Source organism: Orbicella faveolata, unplaced genomic scaffold, assembly GCF_042242905.1.
Source record: "Orbicella faveolata isolate gen_17 unplaced genomic scaffold, um_ofav_v1 contig_36, whole genome shotgun sequence".
In the NCBI taxonomy this organism is placed as follows: domain Eukaryota; kingdom Metazoa; phylum Cnidaria; class Anthozoa; order Scleractinia; family Merulinidae; genus Orbicella; species Orbicella faveolata.
Window position 1 is genome coordinate 4389947 of NW_028301565.1, and position 16450 is coordinate 4406396.

The 16450-nt window shown below is 40.1% G+C and overlaps 1 protein-coding gene across 1 annotated transcript; it reads left to right on the forward strand.

The window, feature by feature from the left end:
• Positions 1-949: 949 nt before the first annotated feature.
• LOC110053388 (DNA-directed RNA polymerase, mitochondrial-like) lies at positions 950-14996 on the forward strand. The gene is made up of 16 exons (XM_089274995.1): positions 950-1149; positions 2099-2988; positions 3498-3749; positions 5143-5575; positions 6014-6219; positions 6858-7019; positions 7685-7967; positions 8718-8958; positions 9562-9767; positions 10044-10234; positions 10570-10803; positions 11510-11785; positions 12149-12490; positions 12779-12867; positions 13478-13554; positions 14389-14996. The coding sequence occupies exons 1-16, from the start codon at positions 1008-1010 to the stop codon at positions 14436-14438; spliced, it is 4074 nt and encodes a 1357-aa protein (XP_089131121.1). The 5' UTR covers positions 950-1007; the 3' UTR covers positions 14439-14996.
• Positions 14997-16450: the final 1454 nt, after the last annotated feature.

Sequence of the window (16450 nt, forward strand, 5' to 3'; positions counted from 1 at the left end):
TATTTACTACTGTTTGCTTGCGGTTAAAGTGCCTATGAAGTAAAAAATAATTGCTGCTTATTTGAAAGGCTTTTCAAAGTAAAGAAGAATGGCGTTTCCCTTTTTGGAATATCTTGTTTCGTTCTAGAGATATTTACGTTTTTGTATTATGCAAATGAGGAAAGTGATGACGTCATGGGTGGTTCCACTTGAACAGTAAAACACTGAATCAAGAATAATTCTAGAAATATTGGAGCAGTGTTCTTCACAAATGTGCATCACAAAAGAAACAGAATGACACCTTCTGTGTTGTTGCCATGGCAACAACTTTTGGCTCCAGTCTCTTTCTGTGAAAAACCAAATATGCCAATTTGCAACCCTTTGAAAAGGGACAGAGGGTCTTGCTCGGAACACACATGATTCCCATATTGTCTTCACTCTCCCCACTAGATTGTTGGGAGTGGATGATCCTTGTTTAAGATAAAATCTGGTAATGTTAGTTTTAATTAAAACAGGTCCAGCGGCATAACTGTTGTCATGGCGACGGCACGACGGGTGTCCTTTTGTTTCTTTTGTGATGTACATTTTTGGTGCCAAGTTTAAAGAACACTACTTTAACATTTCTAGAGATATTCTTGATTGAGTGTCGCAATATTTAGTGGAACCACCTATGACGTCATCACTTATAATACAAAAACGTGAATATCTCTAAAACGATAAAAGATATTCCAAAAAGGAAAACACCATTCTTCTTTACTTTGAAAAGCCTTTCAAATCAGCAGCAATTATTTTTTACTTCATAGACACTTTAACATTTAATTACTGCTGTTTGCTTGCGGTTAGCATTTAAGGAGTAAAGGGGAAGGCGATTATATGTGGCCTACCATGAATTATCTGCCCGCTCAACACCTTGGAAACGACACCTGCAACTTGGAACCAGACTCTCATTGCCTCTCATGGCCATTGCACATCCTTGGCATACCGCTGTACTTTAAACTGCAGACGCAAATAGAAAATGGCGGATAAACATGGCTTTTTTGCAGATTTGTCGTCGACAGCAGGCAGTTTTCGAAGGTGTTACTCATTCCTTACAACGTTTAGTGACAAGGAGAAGTTTTTATAGTTCTTGCACACTACACCGGTCTCTACAGAACCAGCCTGTGTGTCCAGGTAAGACATGAATGAGGATCCAAAATATATTTTCGATGCTAACGTGCGTCAGCTGTATGAGGCTTACTGAAGACTAGTAACTGTAAACGCTTTGCATGGTGAACGTGTTTATGTCGGTCAAATCAGCGCTTGATGATGCAAATTTGATTGTGATGAAGCATGATCAAATGCTCAGAGATCGCGGGAGTTAAACTAGACAAAACAAAATTTGGACTTGAAAATCACATGGATAGAACTTTGCACGTGCGTGCTGAAATGTTACGTAAAGCTTTTTAAAAAAGGCTTGAATTTCAGCAATGTTTTATTTCTGTTTTGGAGCAAATACTTCAGGACTTAAACGTCCTGAAGTCCATCAAAGGGAACACAGCTGTATACCATCAGGGCTATAGAGAGTTCCTTCTCCCACAGTTCCTTTCACGGTGGTCAGTGGTTTCTGGTCAGCTTCAGTTAATGTAATGAGGTGTCTTTGGCAACTCTGGTAATTATTGTGACCACTTAACACGGCTTTACACAAGGATGGAGTCACTAAAAGGCAACTTATGGAAATGTTTTGCTCCGAGTACTAGTGCTGCATATGATGCCACAGACTGCAACCTTCTTTCCATGCACAATGTTATTTGGACATTCCATTTTTTATCTGCACCCCTTCTTTGGAGGGCAACCTCAAGGAGGGCAACCTCTGGCATAGGGCCTTTTAATATTTTTCAAGGAAACTGACAAAATTGTAACCCCCCTCTCCTCTCCCCCCCCCCCCCCTCCCAGATACAAACCCCAAGGATCCAAGGATGCTGACAACAAAAATCTAGGGTGTCTGAATCTGTCCTTCCATGGAGATTGAGGTTGTTTGGGGGAAAGGTTGGGTGGAGATGAAAAGTGGAGAGTTCTGCAACTTTTTCCCCATTCTTAATTTTGTTGTAATCATGTTTGTCTTCTATATGTTTTTTTGCAGCTAAATGTACATTCTCCTTTGTAAGGCCAAGATTGAGCAATCGACCACCCACCTTCTTGTTTACTACTCAAGCTTTTCCTCTTCAACAAAAAGTTGTTGAATCAGTTGCAAAAGATGAGTCTTCAGCTGAAGGAGGAAAGGCAACATCAGGGCAAAAAACAAAAAACAAAACAAAGCAAAGCAAAAAGAAAAAGGACAAAAAGAAGGCAAAGACTGGTGAAGCTGTAAAAGACACAAACTCAAATGAAGTTGATAATACTGCAAGCAAGCAACAGGATTTAGCTGCAAGCAAAAAGAAAAAAGCAAAGCAAAGCAAATCAACAGCAAATAACAAGAACAAAAAGCGAAAAAGTAGTGCTAAAGCTGTTGAAGCAATAAAGGATGGAAATGCCATTAAGGACCAGGAGAATATTGTACACAATATTGATAAAAAACAGAGTTCGACTGCCAAGTATGCTGCAACTGATGCTAAAATACAAACTGAACAAATAAATCCAGATACTAAAGGTGGAAACACATGGAAAGATTGTAGTAGACAGCAAAATTCAGACAACACATTTTCTAAGGCTGCAGGGACCTCGCCAGCAATTGAATCTCTTGATAATGATGAGGCACACCCATTGCATTTTACTCCTGACGCTGTCCTAATTGAAGCAGAGGAAGATCTACAAGGAGACTTTAAATTTAAGGACACTCATGTGATTGACTCAGCTGATGTGGAAGTGGAAAATGTTGAAGATCCCACTTTGCAGTCAAAAGTAGAGAGTCATAGTGAGAGTGAACCTGAACAACATTTTAAGGACAGGTCATTTAGAGATGGTACTCCAGGTGGACGATTGTTTAAAGAAGAAACTTTGGCTGAAATAGATGCTTATCTTTACCTTGGAAAAGTAAGTTTTAAATTATCTTTGTCAGGGGTTTCATTAGCATTTTCAGGAGGGCAACTGGTTTTCACAGGGAGGCAAAACGTTTTGAACTGAACTTCTTTATAAGAAAAACTCTCCTCTGGAAGGTCAAACTAGGTGGGCAAAATCATCCTCACAGCCAGTCAGTTTGCCCAGTGCGACTGCCCTTAGAACCCCTGCATTGTAGTATGAGGAGAAATTTCTCAAAGACATATTCTTTGCTACTGTGCAATCTTTTTTCTTGTGTTTTTTTTTTTCAAACTACATGTAGAATGATGTAGCCTTGCATTGATTGGTGGAGGCAAGATGGATCCTCCATATCACAGGCGCAGTTCCCCAACTACAGTAACTGTACCAAACCATGCTCTTACAGTATACATTTGAGTGCATAGTACATGTATTTTGCTGTAAATAAATAAATTATTATAAAGTAACATGTCCCAAAAATGGCCACAATATGCTAATAACAGGTGCTGTTTTGTTTCACTTCCCAGCCGAATGAAGCAGAGAGGCTGTTTAACAGATACCTAAGAAAGGGGAAACAGTTTGAAGTTAGTGCATTTAACAAGCTGCTTCATGGATGGGCTCAGAAAGGAAACTTGATGAGCGTAAAGTTGGTTTTCAATTTGCTGCAAAACGAGGGACTAGAACCCGATATGGGAACATATGCTGCATTACTCCATGGCTATGGAAAGTACAAGGATGTGAATGGTGTGCAGAATGTTATCCATGAAATGAAGGAGAAGGTCAGTTTAATGTTGTAGCTTAAAACTGATTGTAAACAGCCCTCCTGGCCATGGATTTCAGAAAACACCGAGTCTGTTTATGGGATCACCAGCTTGGAATTTACACAAGCTTTTCACAGATCCTCCTGTCAAAGCTACTATAATGTCAACTTGAGGCCTACAAGTAAATACGTTGTTTTTTCCTCTGGTCAAAGTGACCAGCCATTCCCCCTGCCAGCAGCTTGTCCATGCTTCTGAAGCATACAGATTGGAGCAGGCAGAGCAGTAGCTCCTTCTCCCTGGATGGGATTTGAAATCAATTGAGAGGTACCCAATCATTTAACAGTACACCTACATGTAGTATAGGCTACATGTACAGTCATATGTACATGTATTTGCTTTGAGTTTTGATTGGTTCCCTGTATTGTCTGTATCCTTTGTGATTACAAACGTTTTTGCGTCAGGTTAGGACCATGCGGAGAAAGTCGATCTTTGCTATGGCTATTGGAATCCACAAAGAAAAATGGGGGTAGCCACGCATCTTTTCGAGATAATTAGCCTTGAATCTCAGCAAAAATGCTGACATCAGCATTTTTCAGAATGAAAGGAAAGGATATTTCTTCACAAATTTCTGTAGAATTCGCCATTACATACAGAAAAGCAAAAACATTTAAATAAAGATCTTAGAACTACTTGGTGTAAGTAAACATAAAAAATATTTTTGCTATGTTTTTAATGATAAAATCATTGCACAGTGCTTTAAGCATCTCTGTCAGCCTTCCTCTGGTTCAGTTAAAATGCAGAGGAGTGAGTCTAAATAGCTTTTCCTCACAACCAGAAACTAAACGTGTTTAATAGGCATGCCACTTCCGTTTCATAACGTAAAATGTGGGGGTAACCATGTGTTTTTAAAAGTTATTCCTTGTTTTGAAAACTTTTACAGTGCCTGTTACATTTTTTCCTGTCACCTCCCCAGTGAGTAAACATTTGTACCTCTCGTACTTGTTTTGCACGTGCACTACACCATCTGCAGGTACATGTTTACAGTGGGATCTCAGTATAATTTTCGACAGATAACGGCTAGTTTTTACAGTGTAACAGTTAGTGGTTAGGGATAGGCTGCTATTCTGGTATTCCTGGTTTTTGTACATGTGCATTAAATTTGATTTAGTCACAGCAGGAAAATTTAGCTTTCATTTTTGTCACGTACATTGTATCGTAGTTGATTTCGTCAATGTTAACCCCAGCGCATGCGTGGTGGTTAAACCATGCCATGTGTGATGCACAAAACATGTGCGCATTAACAATAGTTGGCACCGTCCTTAATTGGTTGAAGTTTTTGACACTAAATCGAAAACTGCTCTACATGGACATTTAATAGTAACTGAGTCAACATTCTTTTTTTTTTCCACAGCAGTTTGATGTCAACCACATTTTTCACAAATGCTGTTTGACAGAAACCCAAGCCAAGGGAGTTGCTAATGCACTTAAACTTGTATATCCTCATTACAAACCAAGGATTACAAGTGAATCACAGAGTAAAATCAGCTACCCATCTCTGTTAAAGGAATGGTATGCTAACAGGGAGAACATAGACATTAAACTGAAGAGTGTTCCTGGAAAACTTGAAAGAGAATTTGATGAATCCATACTGCTGGAACGTTTTGAAGAGCAAATTTCAAGGGAACTGTCAGGATTTACACCCATCCTGTCAATTGAAGTCAGCAAAGAAGAGGACACAGAGAACAAAAGACTCAAGGAAATGTTTTTGGAGTGTCGCAGAAAGTGGAAAGAAGCTCTGATTAAAAGCTTCGAGAAGGACATGTTTAAAACCAAGAATGCACAAGGTAAATGTAGTTCTTTACTCTTTATTATGTAATATGATTCTTTATTATCGTGCCAACTCCGCTCAAATAAAAAGCTACTTCGCAGGAAGCCCACTCTTAAAATAATGTAAACTCACTGTGATTTGAACTCCTGATCTGACTCTGTAGTCCACCTACATCTCCACTAGGCTGCGCAAGCAATCGTTGCAAATTTACTCTTGGAAATCATATTTTTTTGGTGTGATAAGTTATTGATCCGAGACTCACCCTTTCACTTTAGTACAAGTTAACCTAGGTTGGAATCATTCTGACCCAAAGAACAAATTGGCCCACAACATGTGCATGTACTGTACAAGTCTGGTGAAATGGTAAAAAAACTCTCTTTCTCAAAGTTGATCACCCTACATTCGTTAATGGTAATTTGGTAACAATGTACATCTGTTGATTTCTTTTTCACAGGAGACACCTTGCATCCCAGATATGCTTCCCTTTTTCAAATCTTTGAACATGATGAACTTGCTGACATAATGTTGGACACCATTGTGTTTTATGTCAAGGGACGTATCGAAGGAGTTCCTTTGTATGGCATTAGTGGAGAGCTGGGCTCTGTGCTTAACCTGAAGTACATCGTGAAACACAGAGTGCGGTCAGGGATGTTAGACAAGGTACATTTACATGGTAATGCAATCTGACATTAAGTTGCATATTAATTAATCGTCAGCAGCAAGATGTGAAATTTTCAGTGAAGAGTTTAGTGAACTTGATAGGAAATTTTTTAAGAATGAGTAATATTCTCAGAACATGTACATGGTACCGTAAGTGGCACTATAAGAAAACCTGATTAATATTTTTGACATTATGGTTAAAAGATCAAGTGCCCAGCTACAGCACATCTCCTTGTACAGTAAGTACTGTAGTTGATTTGGAGTGTTAAGGCTGGTTTTCGCTAGAACATAAGCATAAGATGTTGATAATTAGCACCTTTTGTTTGGAAAATTCCTAACAAAGGGTGCCAATTATTACTGGATCCATGTATGTTGGGTTATGCTTATGCTTATGTGCTAGTGAAAACCAGCCTTAAGTAGTACACTTACTGTGGCAAATAAATTCCCTCAACGTCAACTTATATGAACTTGACCTGAACATTGCAACTAAAAGGCACTCTAACAGGAGACAAGAAGAGGCATTGCTAATTATAATTATGCACAGACAAAATTACAGCAAATACATGTAGGTAAATACCTTCGGGCTGCACTGTATATTATAGATTTGCTATGTACATGTACAGCATTGTTTGCTTCAGATGAAGGCCATATATCAGGACTACTTTTCATATTTAATGGATGAAAAAGTTATGGCCACAAAGATGGCGCGAGAGTTCTGGAATGAGCTTGATGATATGTTGCCCCTTGGAGCTTCACTACAGCAAGATGTTCCAAACTGGCCTTGGGCAACAAAAGTTGTGGTATGTACCATTAAAGTTGTGATCCACAAGGGTTGCATGAACATACAGTTCACATAATATTCCCTTGTTTTAAAATTTATTTACTTTTAAGTTTCTACATGTAGCTTCCACACTTTGCTTGATGAGTATAATCTTTAAAATAAGTCTACCTGCATGAATCTTGCATGGTTATTGGGTTATTGTCTACCTTCAAATAGCACGTACACAAGAATTTATAAATGGTACTGTATATCATAAGTAGTTGATTTCTGGAAATTTGCATAATTTTACGAACTCAGTTTTCTTTAACCCGCTCATAGTAAAACAGAGGCGAGGCATCTATTCTGTGAGAGTTGTAAATTACGAGTCTTGAAGAGAAAGAAGAAAAACTTATCTTTGTAAGACTGTTCACGTAACTTTGACGGCCCATGGCTTATGATACAAATTAAGATAGCCTGCCATATTTCAAACCAGGCTTGATAAATAAAGTCAAGAGTCAAGCCTTTGGATCAAACCATGTTTTAAATCTTCCTCTGAAGACGTCAATAGAATTGACGAAAGGAACTTTACATGTTGCTCTTGGAAGGAAAAGCTCGACATGGTTTCTCTGTAAGACCATATGAAAGAACCACCTAGCAAAGTACAGCCTAACGCCATTAACAACAACACAACGTTTTCCTTTTAAGTTTGGTTGCTTACTGGTGGAATGCTTCCTCAAGTCAGCTCACATTGATGTGAACCTCTTCAATGATGGCCCCGAGAAGATTCTACCAGCGTTTTACCACACCTACGAATTTAATAATGACAAGAGGTTTGGGATATTGAAGCCTCACCCAATCGTTTGTAAGTTATTCAAAGGCTACCTGGCAAAACAAGGAGAGATTTCCATGGAAACAACATCAGTACCGATGTTGGTACCGCCACGTCCCTGGCGAGCAACCAAGGATGGAGCCTACCTTATATTACCGGGTGCGAGAATTGTTTGATAACCTTGTTTATCCCTCAGTATTTACTTGTAAGTGTTAATGTCATTTTTAGTGAAACCCTGTAACTCCTCTTTATATTTTAATTATGACGTTGTTTTCGGTTCATTTGCCACTTAAGAAACTACAGCAGCCAGGGGTAAGTTTTCTCGTGCAGACTCTCTGTGTCCCTTTTTGGCATCTGCATGTTGCTGGGACAATATGGCGTCTCATCTTTTGCATGGTGCCACAAATGGCAAAATATCTGATCGTGTTAAATGCGCCACAATTTTACAATATGTTGCACGGAAACGTTGCTTTCGTTTAGCCGTACGTTATTGCTTTAGCCTTTTCCAGGCATTCAGTTAGTTGTGTTGCTGCGAAAAATGGCGCATGAAAAAAAAAGAAAGGAGACGCACAACGTCCGAAAGCACTCCTCGCACCAAGCCCCTCTCTCCTTTTTTTTTTTTTTTTTTTTTTTTTTCCGCGGTTTTTATTGAGTGCTTGGAAGGGAGTATTATTGAAGTCCCGGTGAAGAAAACAGAACTGTAATACACAAGATGTCGGTCATTATACATGTAATAGTCAGTTGCTGACTTCACAAGACAGCCCTGATTCCTACTGAAAAACTATTACCTCGGTCAGGTATTATAGATCACATGAGACTTTGACGGAAGAAAGTCTCTTGTTCCCAGACTCAGTTGTTGTGCATATATGTTTAAACGACAAAGATCGAACTTTTGTTTTTGAATTGCAGTTGAGCTTATTCGCAGTGCTGGTGATGAAGACGGTCAATATGACAAACTACTGGAAAGTAAGACTAACAAAGAAGACTTGGTCGCCATATTTGACTCGCTGAACTTCCTTGGAGGGTGTGCCTGGAGAACTAACAAGAGAATCCTGGACATTGCCGTTCACATGTTTAACAATGGCGGCAATGAAGACTTAGCTATACCAGGACCTGTTGTACAACCAGAAGTGGATTCAATATTACTAAAGTGAGAGTCGGTCCTTAACTCAAAAGATCAATTCTCCTAACTTGTTTCTATTTGTATTTTATGTTATTGCTGATGAGAATCTCGTGGTTTCTAAGAGACAACAAATGTTTGCAGTTTGATTGCGGCTGTGTTTGTCGGTTCTTTCATTGCCTAAAATGTTTGCCAAGAGATCGACAGAAAAGTGTCCAAAAAAAAAAAAAAACAATTACTTATCGCCATTTTTTCTGTTACTCTGATTCTTCTGCCCCAAATACTAACTTGGTTTTTCGTTGGTTAGCCATTGCCAACCCTCTACAATCTGAGTCAACTGAAAAGGTTTAATTTAACTTTTAAATGTAACGGCATACTAGTGTGCGACAATTCATGTGAAAACTATTAAGTGGTAACTTTAAGTAACCCTGCTGTTTTCGGTTTTTTTCCTTATTTTATGACAAGTTTTTGTTTGGTTGATTTAATTTCGAACTGTGGCGCTCATGTGAGTGAAAAGTTCGAGCTGGCCAAAACTGATTCAGGGGACAATGACCATAATGTACTTCCTTCTGACATTCTTCTTGAGCTTTAGTGTTTGTGAATAATTTTCTTCCTATCTGCGTAATTTCGAAGGTCAGCTGATGCAGAGGAGAAAAACAAACTAATCCGAGAGAGGCGATTGGCTAAGAAGCTGGCTCGTGAGCAGTACTCTCTAAGGATGTCTGCCCTGTACAAACTCTCTGTAGCCAATCATTTTCGTGATGACGTGTTCTGGCTGCCAATCAACTTGGACTTCCGAGGAAGAGTGTATCCCATTCCACCGCATTGTGCTCATGTCGGTAAGGACTGGGTCTGTGCAGTAATTATTTCATGCGACCCAACGTTGGCATAGTTTCCTTTGGGAAATGAGTTGTTTTTCTCGCCGCGTTAATATTTCGCTGGGCGTGCGATCTTGCGATCTCTGTGGACAGACCTCATTCTTTCAAGAAAGTGGTATAGCTGAATTTTGTCGTCGCGTCCTCCTGAAGTGGCAACTCTGCACAAAGTGATTTCTCTCACGGGGTCTTTTCTCAAGTGAATGAATTGATTAATTTGCCAACATTTTCTCTTTTTAGGGGACGATCTAAATCGAGGAATGCTTCAGTTTGCCAAAGGTGTTCCACTGGGCGAGAAGGGCCTTGATTGGCTGAAGATTCACTTGGTGACATTACACGGGGCGAAGAAGAAATCTTCCTTGCAAGAGCGGTTGAATTACGCTAACGAGATCATGGATGATATACTGGATTCAGCTGATAATCCCTTGACGGTAAGTTAGTTTTGTTTGTTTGTTTGTTTGTTTGTTTGTTTGTTTGTTTGTTTGTTTGTTTGTCTCGATGGAAATCTTTGTTTGCCTGTGAGCTGGGTGACTGGTTGAAAATGCTCGTGCAACATGTTCTAACCATTAAGCACAAACATGTTGATTTCTCCAATCAGATGAAAAATTTAAACCAATCGTGAGTCGGGTTTCCGAATTTTCCTGCGCTTTTCTGCAGGTTGCACGGTTTAGCTGTGAGCTCTAATTGGTTCGTTGTTGTCTGATTTCCGACCGAAATACTTCATATAAGCACAACTCATTTTTATCCACTACATGTTTTTTTGCAGGGTCGAGGCTGGTGGAAGACAGCTGATGACCCGTGGCAAACGCTGGCCACTAGCATGGAGATTGCAGACGCCATGCGCTCCCCAGACCCCACGCAATTTGTTTCCCATCAGCCAGTGCACCAAGATGGCTCGTGCAATGGCCTTCAGCACTATGCCGCTCTGGGCCATGACAGTTATGGTGCCAAACAAGTCAACCTGATGCCTGCCGATAGACCTCAAGATGTGTATGAAGAGGTACAACAATATGAGAACTTATTCGCCACGACTAGGAAGATTTCCTAAGGCAACCATTCCAAATTACCTGTCTAAAATTGAAAGAGATGCGAAAAATTGAACCAAAAAACAAAACAAAAAAATAGAAGTAAAACTACTTGAGCGCTTTCATTTGAATGGTCATACTTTATTTTTTATACACAGATTCTGAGGTAGTGCCACCTTTTACAACAGTTTAGTTGTAAATAATTCCACGCTAGGAGTTCCATCGAAGACTTTGATCCACACTGTTGAGTGTAATAAACAGTACGGCTAACGCATTTCATTTGTATGGTCACCCACTAGGGTTCTTTTCACAGAATTAAGAATTACGACATTCCTCATATTATTATAACAAGGTTTCCTAGATTCTGGGAGTGCCTACGTGCTAGTTTATTTCATTATTATTATTTTTTAAATAATTATGGCGGTCAATTATAAACGAACACTGAAAACTAAAATCTGACTTACTTGAGTTATTTCTCTTTGTTCCTTCTGAAACATAGGGCCTTGACTGAGAGCTTCCATCTTTCTCGATCTTGAGCTGTGTAGTTTGTACTGAGTAAATCATCTGTAATACAAATGTACCTTCACAATCGCCCGAATGATGAAGAATCAGTTAGAGCTTTCATAAGCTTTGCTGGCACTTTGTGTGTGCTCACGTGTGACTTATGTTACTCCTGTATAGGTGGCCAAACTTGTGGAAGCAGCGCGAGTGCGTGACGCAGCCGCCGGTCACGAAATCGCCAAGGAACTTGAAGGGAAAGTTACCCGTAAAGTAGTGAAACAGACTGTGATGACCATCGTGTATGGTGTCACGTTCATTGGTGGTCGGCTTCAGATTGAGCGACAGCTGAAAGACGTGGATGTGGAGGGAAATGTTCTTTTTAAGGGCTCTTATTATCTTGTAAACAAAGTTTTTGCCAGCATCGGGGAGATGTTCACTGCTGCAAGAGGAATTCAGGCAAGGTTTAGTGGAATAAACACGATTATAAAAAGCTATAGTGAGCAACGAGCAGTCCCTCTTTTTCCATTGTTGATCAAGCAAGAATCCCCTCCCCCATCCCCCTCAAAAAGCTCCTCCCTTGACCGCACCCCTCCCCTCCCCGAAAAAAAAAAGAGTGGGTAAAAATAATTGTTGGGACTGTTCTTGTTCTACATATGATGTTCAACAAAAATTGGGTAATTGGTAGAGCGATTTATTACACTTGTTTTTTATTATTATTATATTATTATTATTATTATTATTATTATTATTATTATTATTATTATTATTATTATTTAAACTTGTTGGTTTATAAGAAATGTTTTACCTTTTCTCTTACAGAACTGGTTTGCTTCGTCAGCCACACAGATCGCTTTGTCCGGTCATTATGTCGACTGGTACACTCCTCTTGGCCTGTACGTCAGACAGCCCTACTGCAGAAAACCTGTGAGACATGTCATAAGAACCAACCTTCAATGGCTCTTATTACAAGCTACAGGGCTACCTGACATTCCACCAGACACAAGGAAACAGCGCGGAGCTTTCCCGCCAAACTTCGTTCATTCCCTGGACTCCACCCACATGATGCTGACCGCGCTGTATTGTCAGCGGTCTGGGTCGACGTTTGCATCAGTTCACGATAGCTTCTGGACGCATGCGGCCAATGTGGGTGTAATGAATCGAGTAAGTTCAACGGACTTTAACGTTAATTGGGGACATAACGAAATCAAATTTTAGCCGGAGGAACACAGAGGACTGTAATTTTGTTGTGTTTTTTGGCGAGAGACCCGTCACGCTCAGGTTGAGTGTCTCCACTACTATACGGTGGAGAGAGATATTCTGTAAGGTGTTAATCTACAAGAAATGACCAATTTTATATTCTGTTTCTGTCGGCAAGGGTGTCTTGAGGCTTTTCATCTCATTTCTTTTAGTTGAAGCAAATAGTCTCTGATGTTCATTTCTCCCACACAGATTTGCCGTGAGCAGTTTGTCGCGCTCCACAGCGAACCAATACTGGAAGAGCTGCAAAAACATTTCCATGAGAATTACTCAGGTTTAAAGTAAGTTATTTTTAATGTCAAATCAAAAGATACTTGTTTAGTCAGATTAACTACACGTAGTGCTATGAATTAGTTGAGCCGCGATTTAAGGTGCTAAGAAACCTCATAGATTCTCCTTACACCATGCTGGCTCGCCTGATCATGGAGAGACCTCGTGAGTGCTCGCGCTAGTATCGGATGGAAACCATAACATTGTTTGTGTCCCCGGCTGTGCCTGTTTTAACTGAGAAACAAACATTCAGCTCAGGCCTCCTCCACATGTCGGTGATTTTGTTTTCGATGGAAAAAAAACGGAGATTTTTTTCACGTTTTGTCCTTCTACCCGCGTGTGTACCATCGGAAACGAAAACGTTTTCAACGAAGAACCAAGTCTCCGAATATAGACCTAGCTCGCGGATTCGACAGGGCTGTTGCTAGGTAACATGAATGTCATGGCAACAAACTGGCGGAGCAACTTTCGAATTGCTCGTGCTCTGTACTGATTGGACAATAACAATCGGAAATATTTTTCTCTACTCCGTTTCTCTACTTGAAGTATCAATGTTTGGTTCTTATCCTCTTAAAATCATTTTGAAAACACGACTAACTATAATGAATTCTGTCATGACAGGCTTAATCGTCCCTTGAAATCCAAAGAGACTGGAGAGGAAAAAACTTACGTCTCATTTGAAGGAAGACCAGAACACGGTAATGGTTTCTTAACATCAGTGTAAAGCTTCATTCGGGCAGAATAAAACAATCTCCTCGCTACTAATCATAGGAGGCGCGGTACCTCATGGTTAGTGCGCTGGACTGTGGATCGAGCGGTCTGGGTTCGAGCCTCGACCGGGATCATTGTATTGTGTTCTTGGGCACTTTGCTCTCACAGTGCCTCTCTCCACTCATGTGTTCAAAAGGGTATCGTCTAAGTTATATTGGGGGTAACCGTACTATGGACTAGGTGTGTAAAGGTAAACACGTTTTGTTTTTTATGGATTTTTGCCGAGCTTGCCACGAATCACTTGTTTTTTGTTATTTAAGTTTAGGTTTCACTGTTGTAGCACAGGTGGTCCGAACTCAGTGTGTGACCCTTATAATATCGACATACAACGTAGGAGTTCAACCCTAATTAAGGTCAAAAGGTCTTAACCCGCCGCCAAGAAGCTTTTGACGTGTTAGAATTTTAAGAAACGACAGGAAGACAACTGGAAAAAGGAAAGTTTTGTTGCCAATTTCGTACACTTTACAGAGACAGAAGTACTTTCCATACAATTTCTTACAATGAAGGCCATGACTAATTATTAACTACGTATAATTGATTAGGGTTGAACTCTTACGCTGTATGTCGGTGTTGTGACGCTCACATACTGAGCTTGGACTACCTGTGGTTGTAGCAATACGACATTTTAGAGTTCTAGTATCAGAAAGAGAATTTTTCTCTGTGCGCTGAAAAAAACAGAACTATAGCTGTTTAGCGTGCAAGAAGTGGTACCTCTCTCCAGACGAAGATGTAATTTGTACGCCATTTTCATATTCTTTCAGGTGATTTTGACATCAAAGAAGTTCTTAACTCCACCTACTTTTTCTGTTGATCATGGAGAGAGAGAAAAATAACGGTCTTGATCAGGTTGTCACGGAGGTTAACTCGTGTCACGGAACCTGGAGAGTATCACTTTTTGTAAAGAACATCTCAATTGAAGTTACGCAACGCATTTGGAAAAAGAGTTACGTTACAAGATGATGATACCCTATTCAATGAAATAACCTTTCAATATCAAACGGAACGAATCGAAGCTAGAATTTTCTGATGGTAAGAATCCCTGGAAGATGCTTGTCTTTGTTAGAAATGGTAACTGACCCTTGTCCCTTGTGTCCAAGTTCCTTATTACGTTAATCGTGGGTTGACTTTCTCTGCAACCATTATTTGCCTTGTCACGCAATACTCCGTGTTTCGTCACGTATTCCGTGTTGCGTGATGAGACCGTGAAAGAACTGAACTCTCAGTCAGACTACAGTAATAATTTGTTCCCAGTCTATTTTACTGTTTGGTAAGTGACTGGAAGCTCGTCCATCCCTTAACCAAATGAGTACTCAGCTCGAGTGAGTCAAATAAAGGGAACCACTTGAAATAAAGGGAAGGATTTATTACTTTTCCAGTGTTAGTTTCAATTGTTACATGTTGAGTCTTCGTAAATTTATTATTAACCCATACCTTCTTTATTGCATTAACTCAGTGCAGGCAATAGTGGTATTAGAAATATGCTTATTTTCTACCCGGCATTACGCGAAAAACTTCTTCGCCGTACTTAACGTCCTATAACTGGGATGCCTACTGGTAGGTCAGTATTAACAAAACTTCCCTATGGTGTCGAGTTCCATCATGTGATTTCGTCATTTGTTAGTCGAGGGTGGGGCGGGAATGTCCTAGTCATAGTTAAGATTACATGTTCTTAAGGGACCGTTCATTTTTTATGAGGGAGGGGGGCTGGTGGGATTTGGGAAGCACCATTCAAAAATCGCATGACCCCCCCTCAGCTTACCAATTTTTTCACATGGCCCCCCCTTATAGCGGTCATTTTTTGGGATGGCTCCCCCCCAAAAAAAAAATTGAACAAACAATATTTAGATTTCAACTTTCTTAATATTTCTCTATTATTCCCCTACTTCACGTTATTGTCCTCACTATGAAGACAATATTTACAATCTCTATACGACAGAGAGCTGTTGTTTAAAAAACAAATCAAAAGAAAGAGAAGTCAATTTCGGATCTCCTAGTTGTCGCTCGCCCTGAGCGCGTGGCATTTGGCCTCTCATTGGCATCTTCCTCATCTGAATTGATGAATGCAAGAATGACGTCACTTGAGTCATCTTCTCCCCCAGAGTCAATGGCATCACTGTCATACTCATCATTGTCACTTCCATCCGTTTCACTGCTGTCAGCACTTGCCCTGTTGTCATTTTGTGTCAATGTCCTGTCATTTCTCAGTGTTGGTTGGCCAGCTCTGAGAGGACTCTTCTGCTGCAAGCATGAATGTCTTACAATTGCCTTTACTTTCTCACTCTTGCTGCTTTTCAAATGCTGCTTCAGCCCGTGGTGGTTTGAGTACTTGTTTAGTTCTGGAACACGTAGCTTTTTAAGCTTGGTTAGATCTTCGCGCAACTCAGTCCAAGGATAATCCTCCTCCCTACTTAACTTTGCCTTTTCTTCTGCTCTCTTTTTCCTTTTAAATTCCAGCACTTCAAGATGCTGAAGATAATCCACCACAAACTTCGATTTGAGAATAAACTTATCTGCAAATAGAGAAACGCTCTCTGGGTCAGATAAAACCAGCCTGCCACGTGCACTTCCATGCTCTTTCTTCTTTATATTGTTAATCCAATCGGGGAAAGAGCGCATTACTACATGAGCATCGTGAAAGAGGCTCATTCCAAAATGCGCAATAATGGCGAAAGCGACGAGTCGTTTAAGAAAAGGTTTACAGCTGAACGATCCAGGCAGTTTGACATCTTACAAGCAAAAGAAGCAATCTTTCTAAGTGCGGATGGCTGTTCAGAAAGGGCGAGTGAGTTTTCCATGCAAGGGTACCAGTTGAAGCCCAGTGAT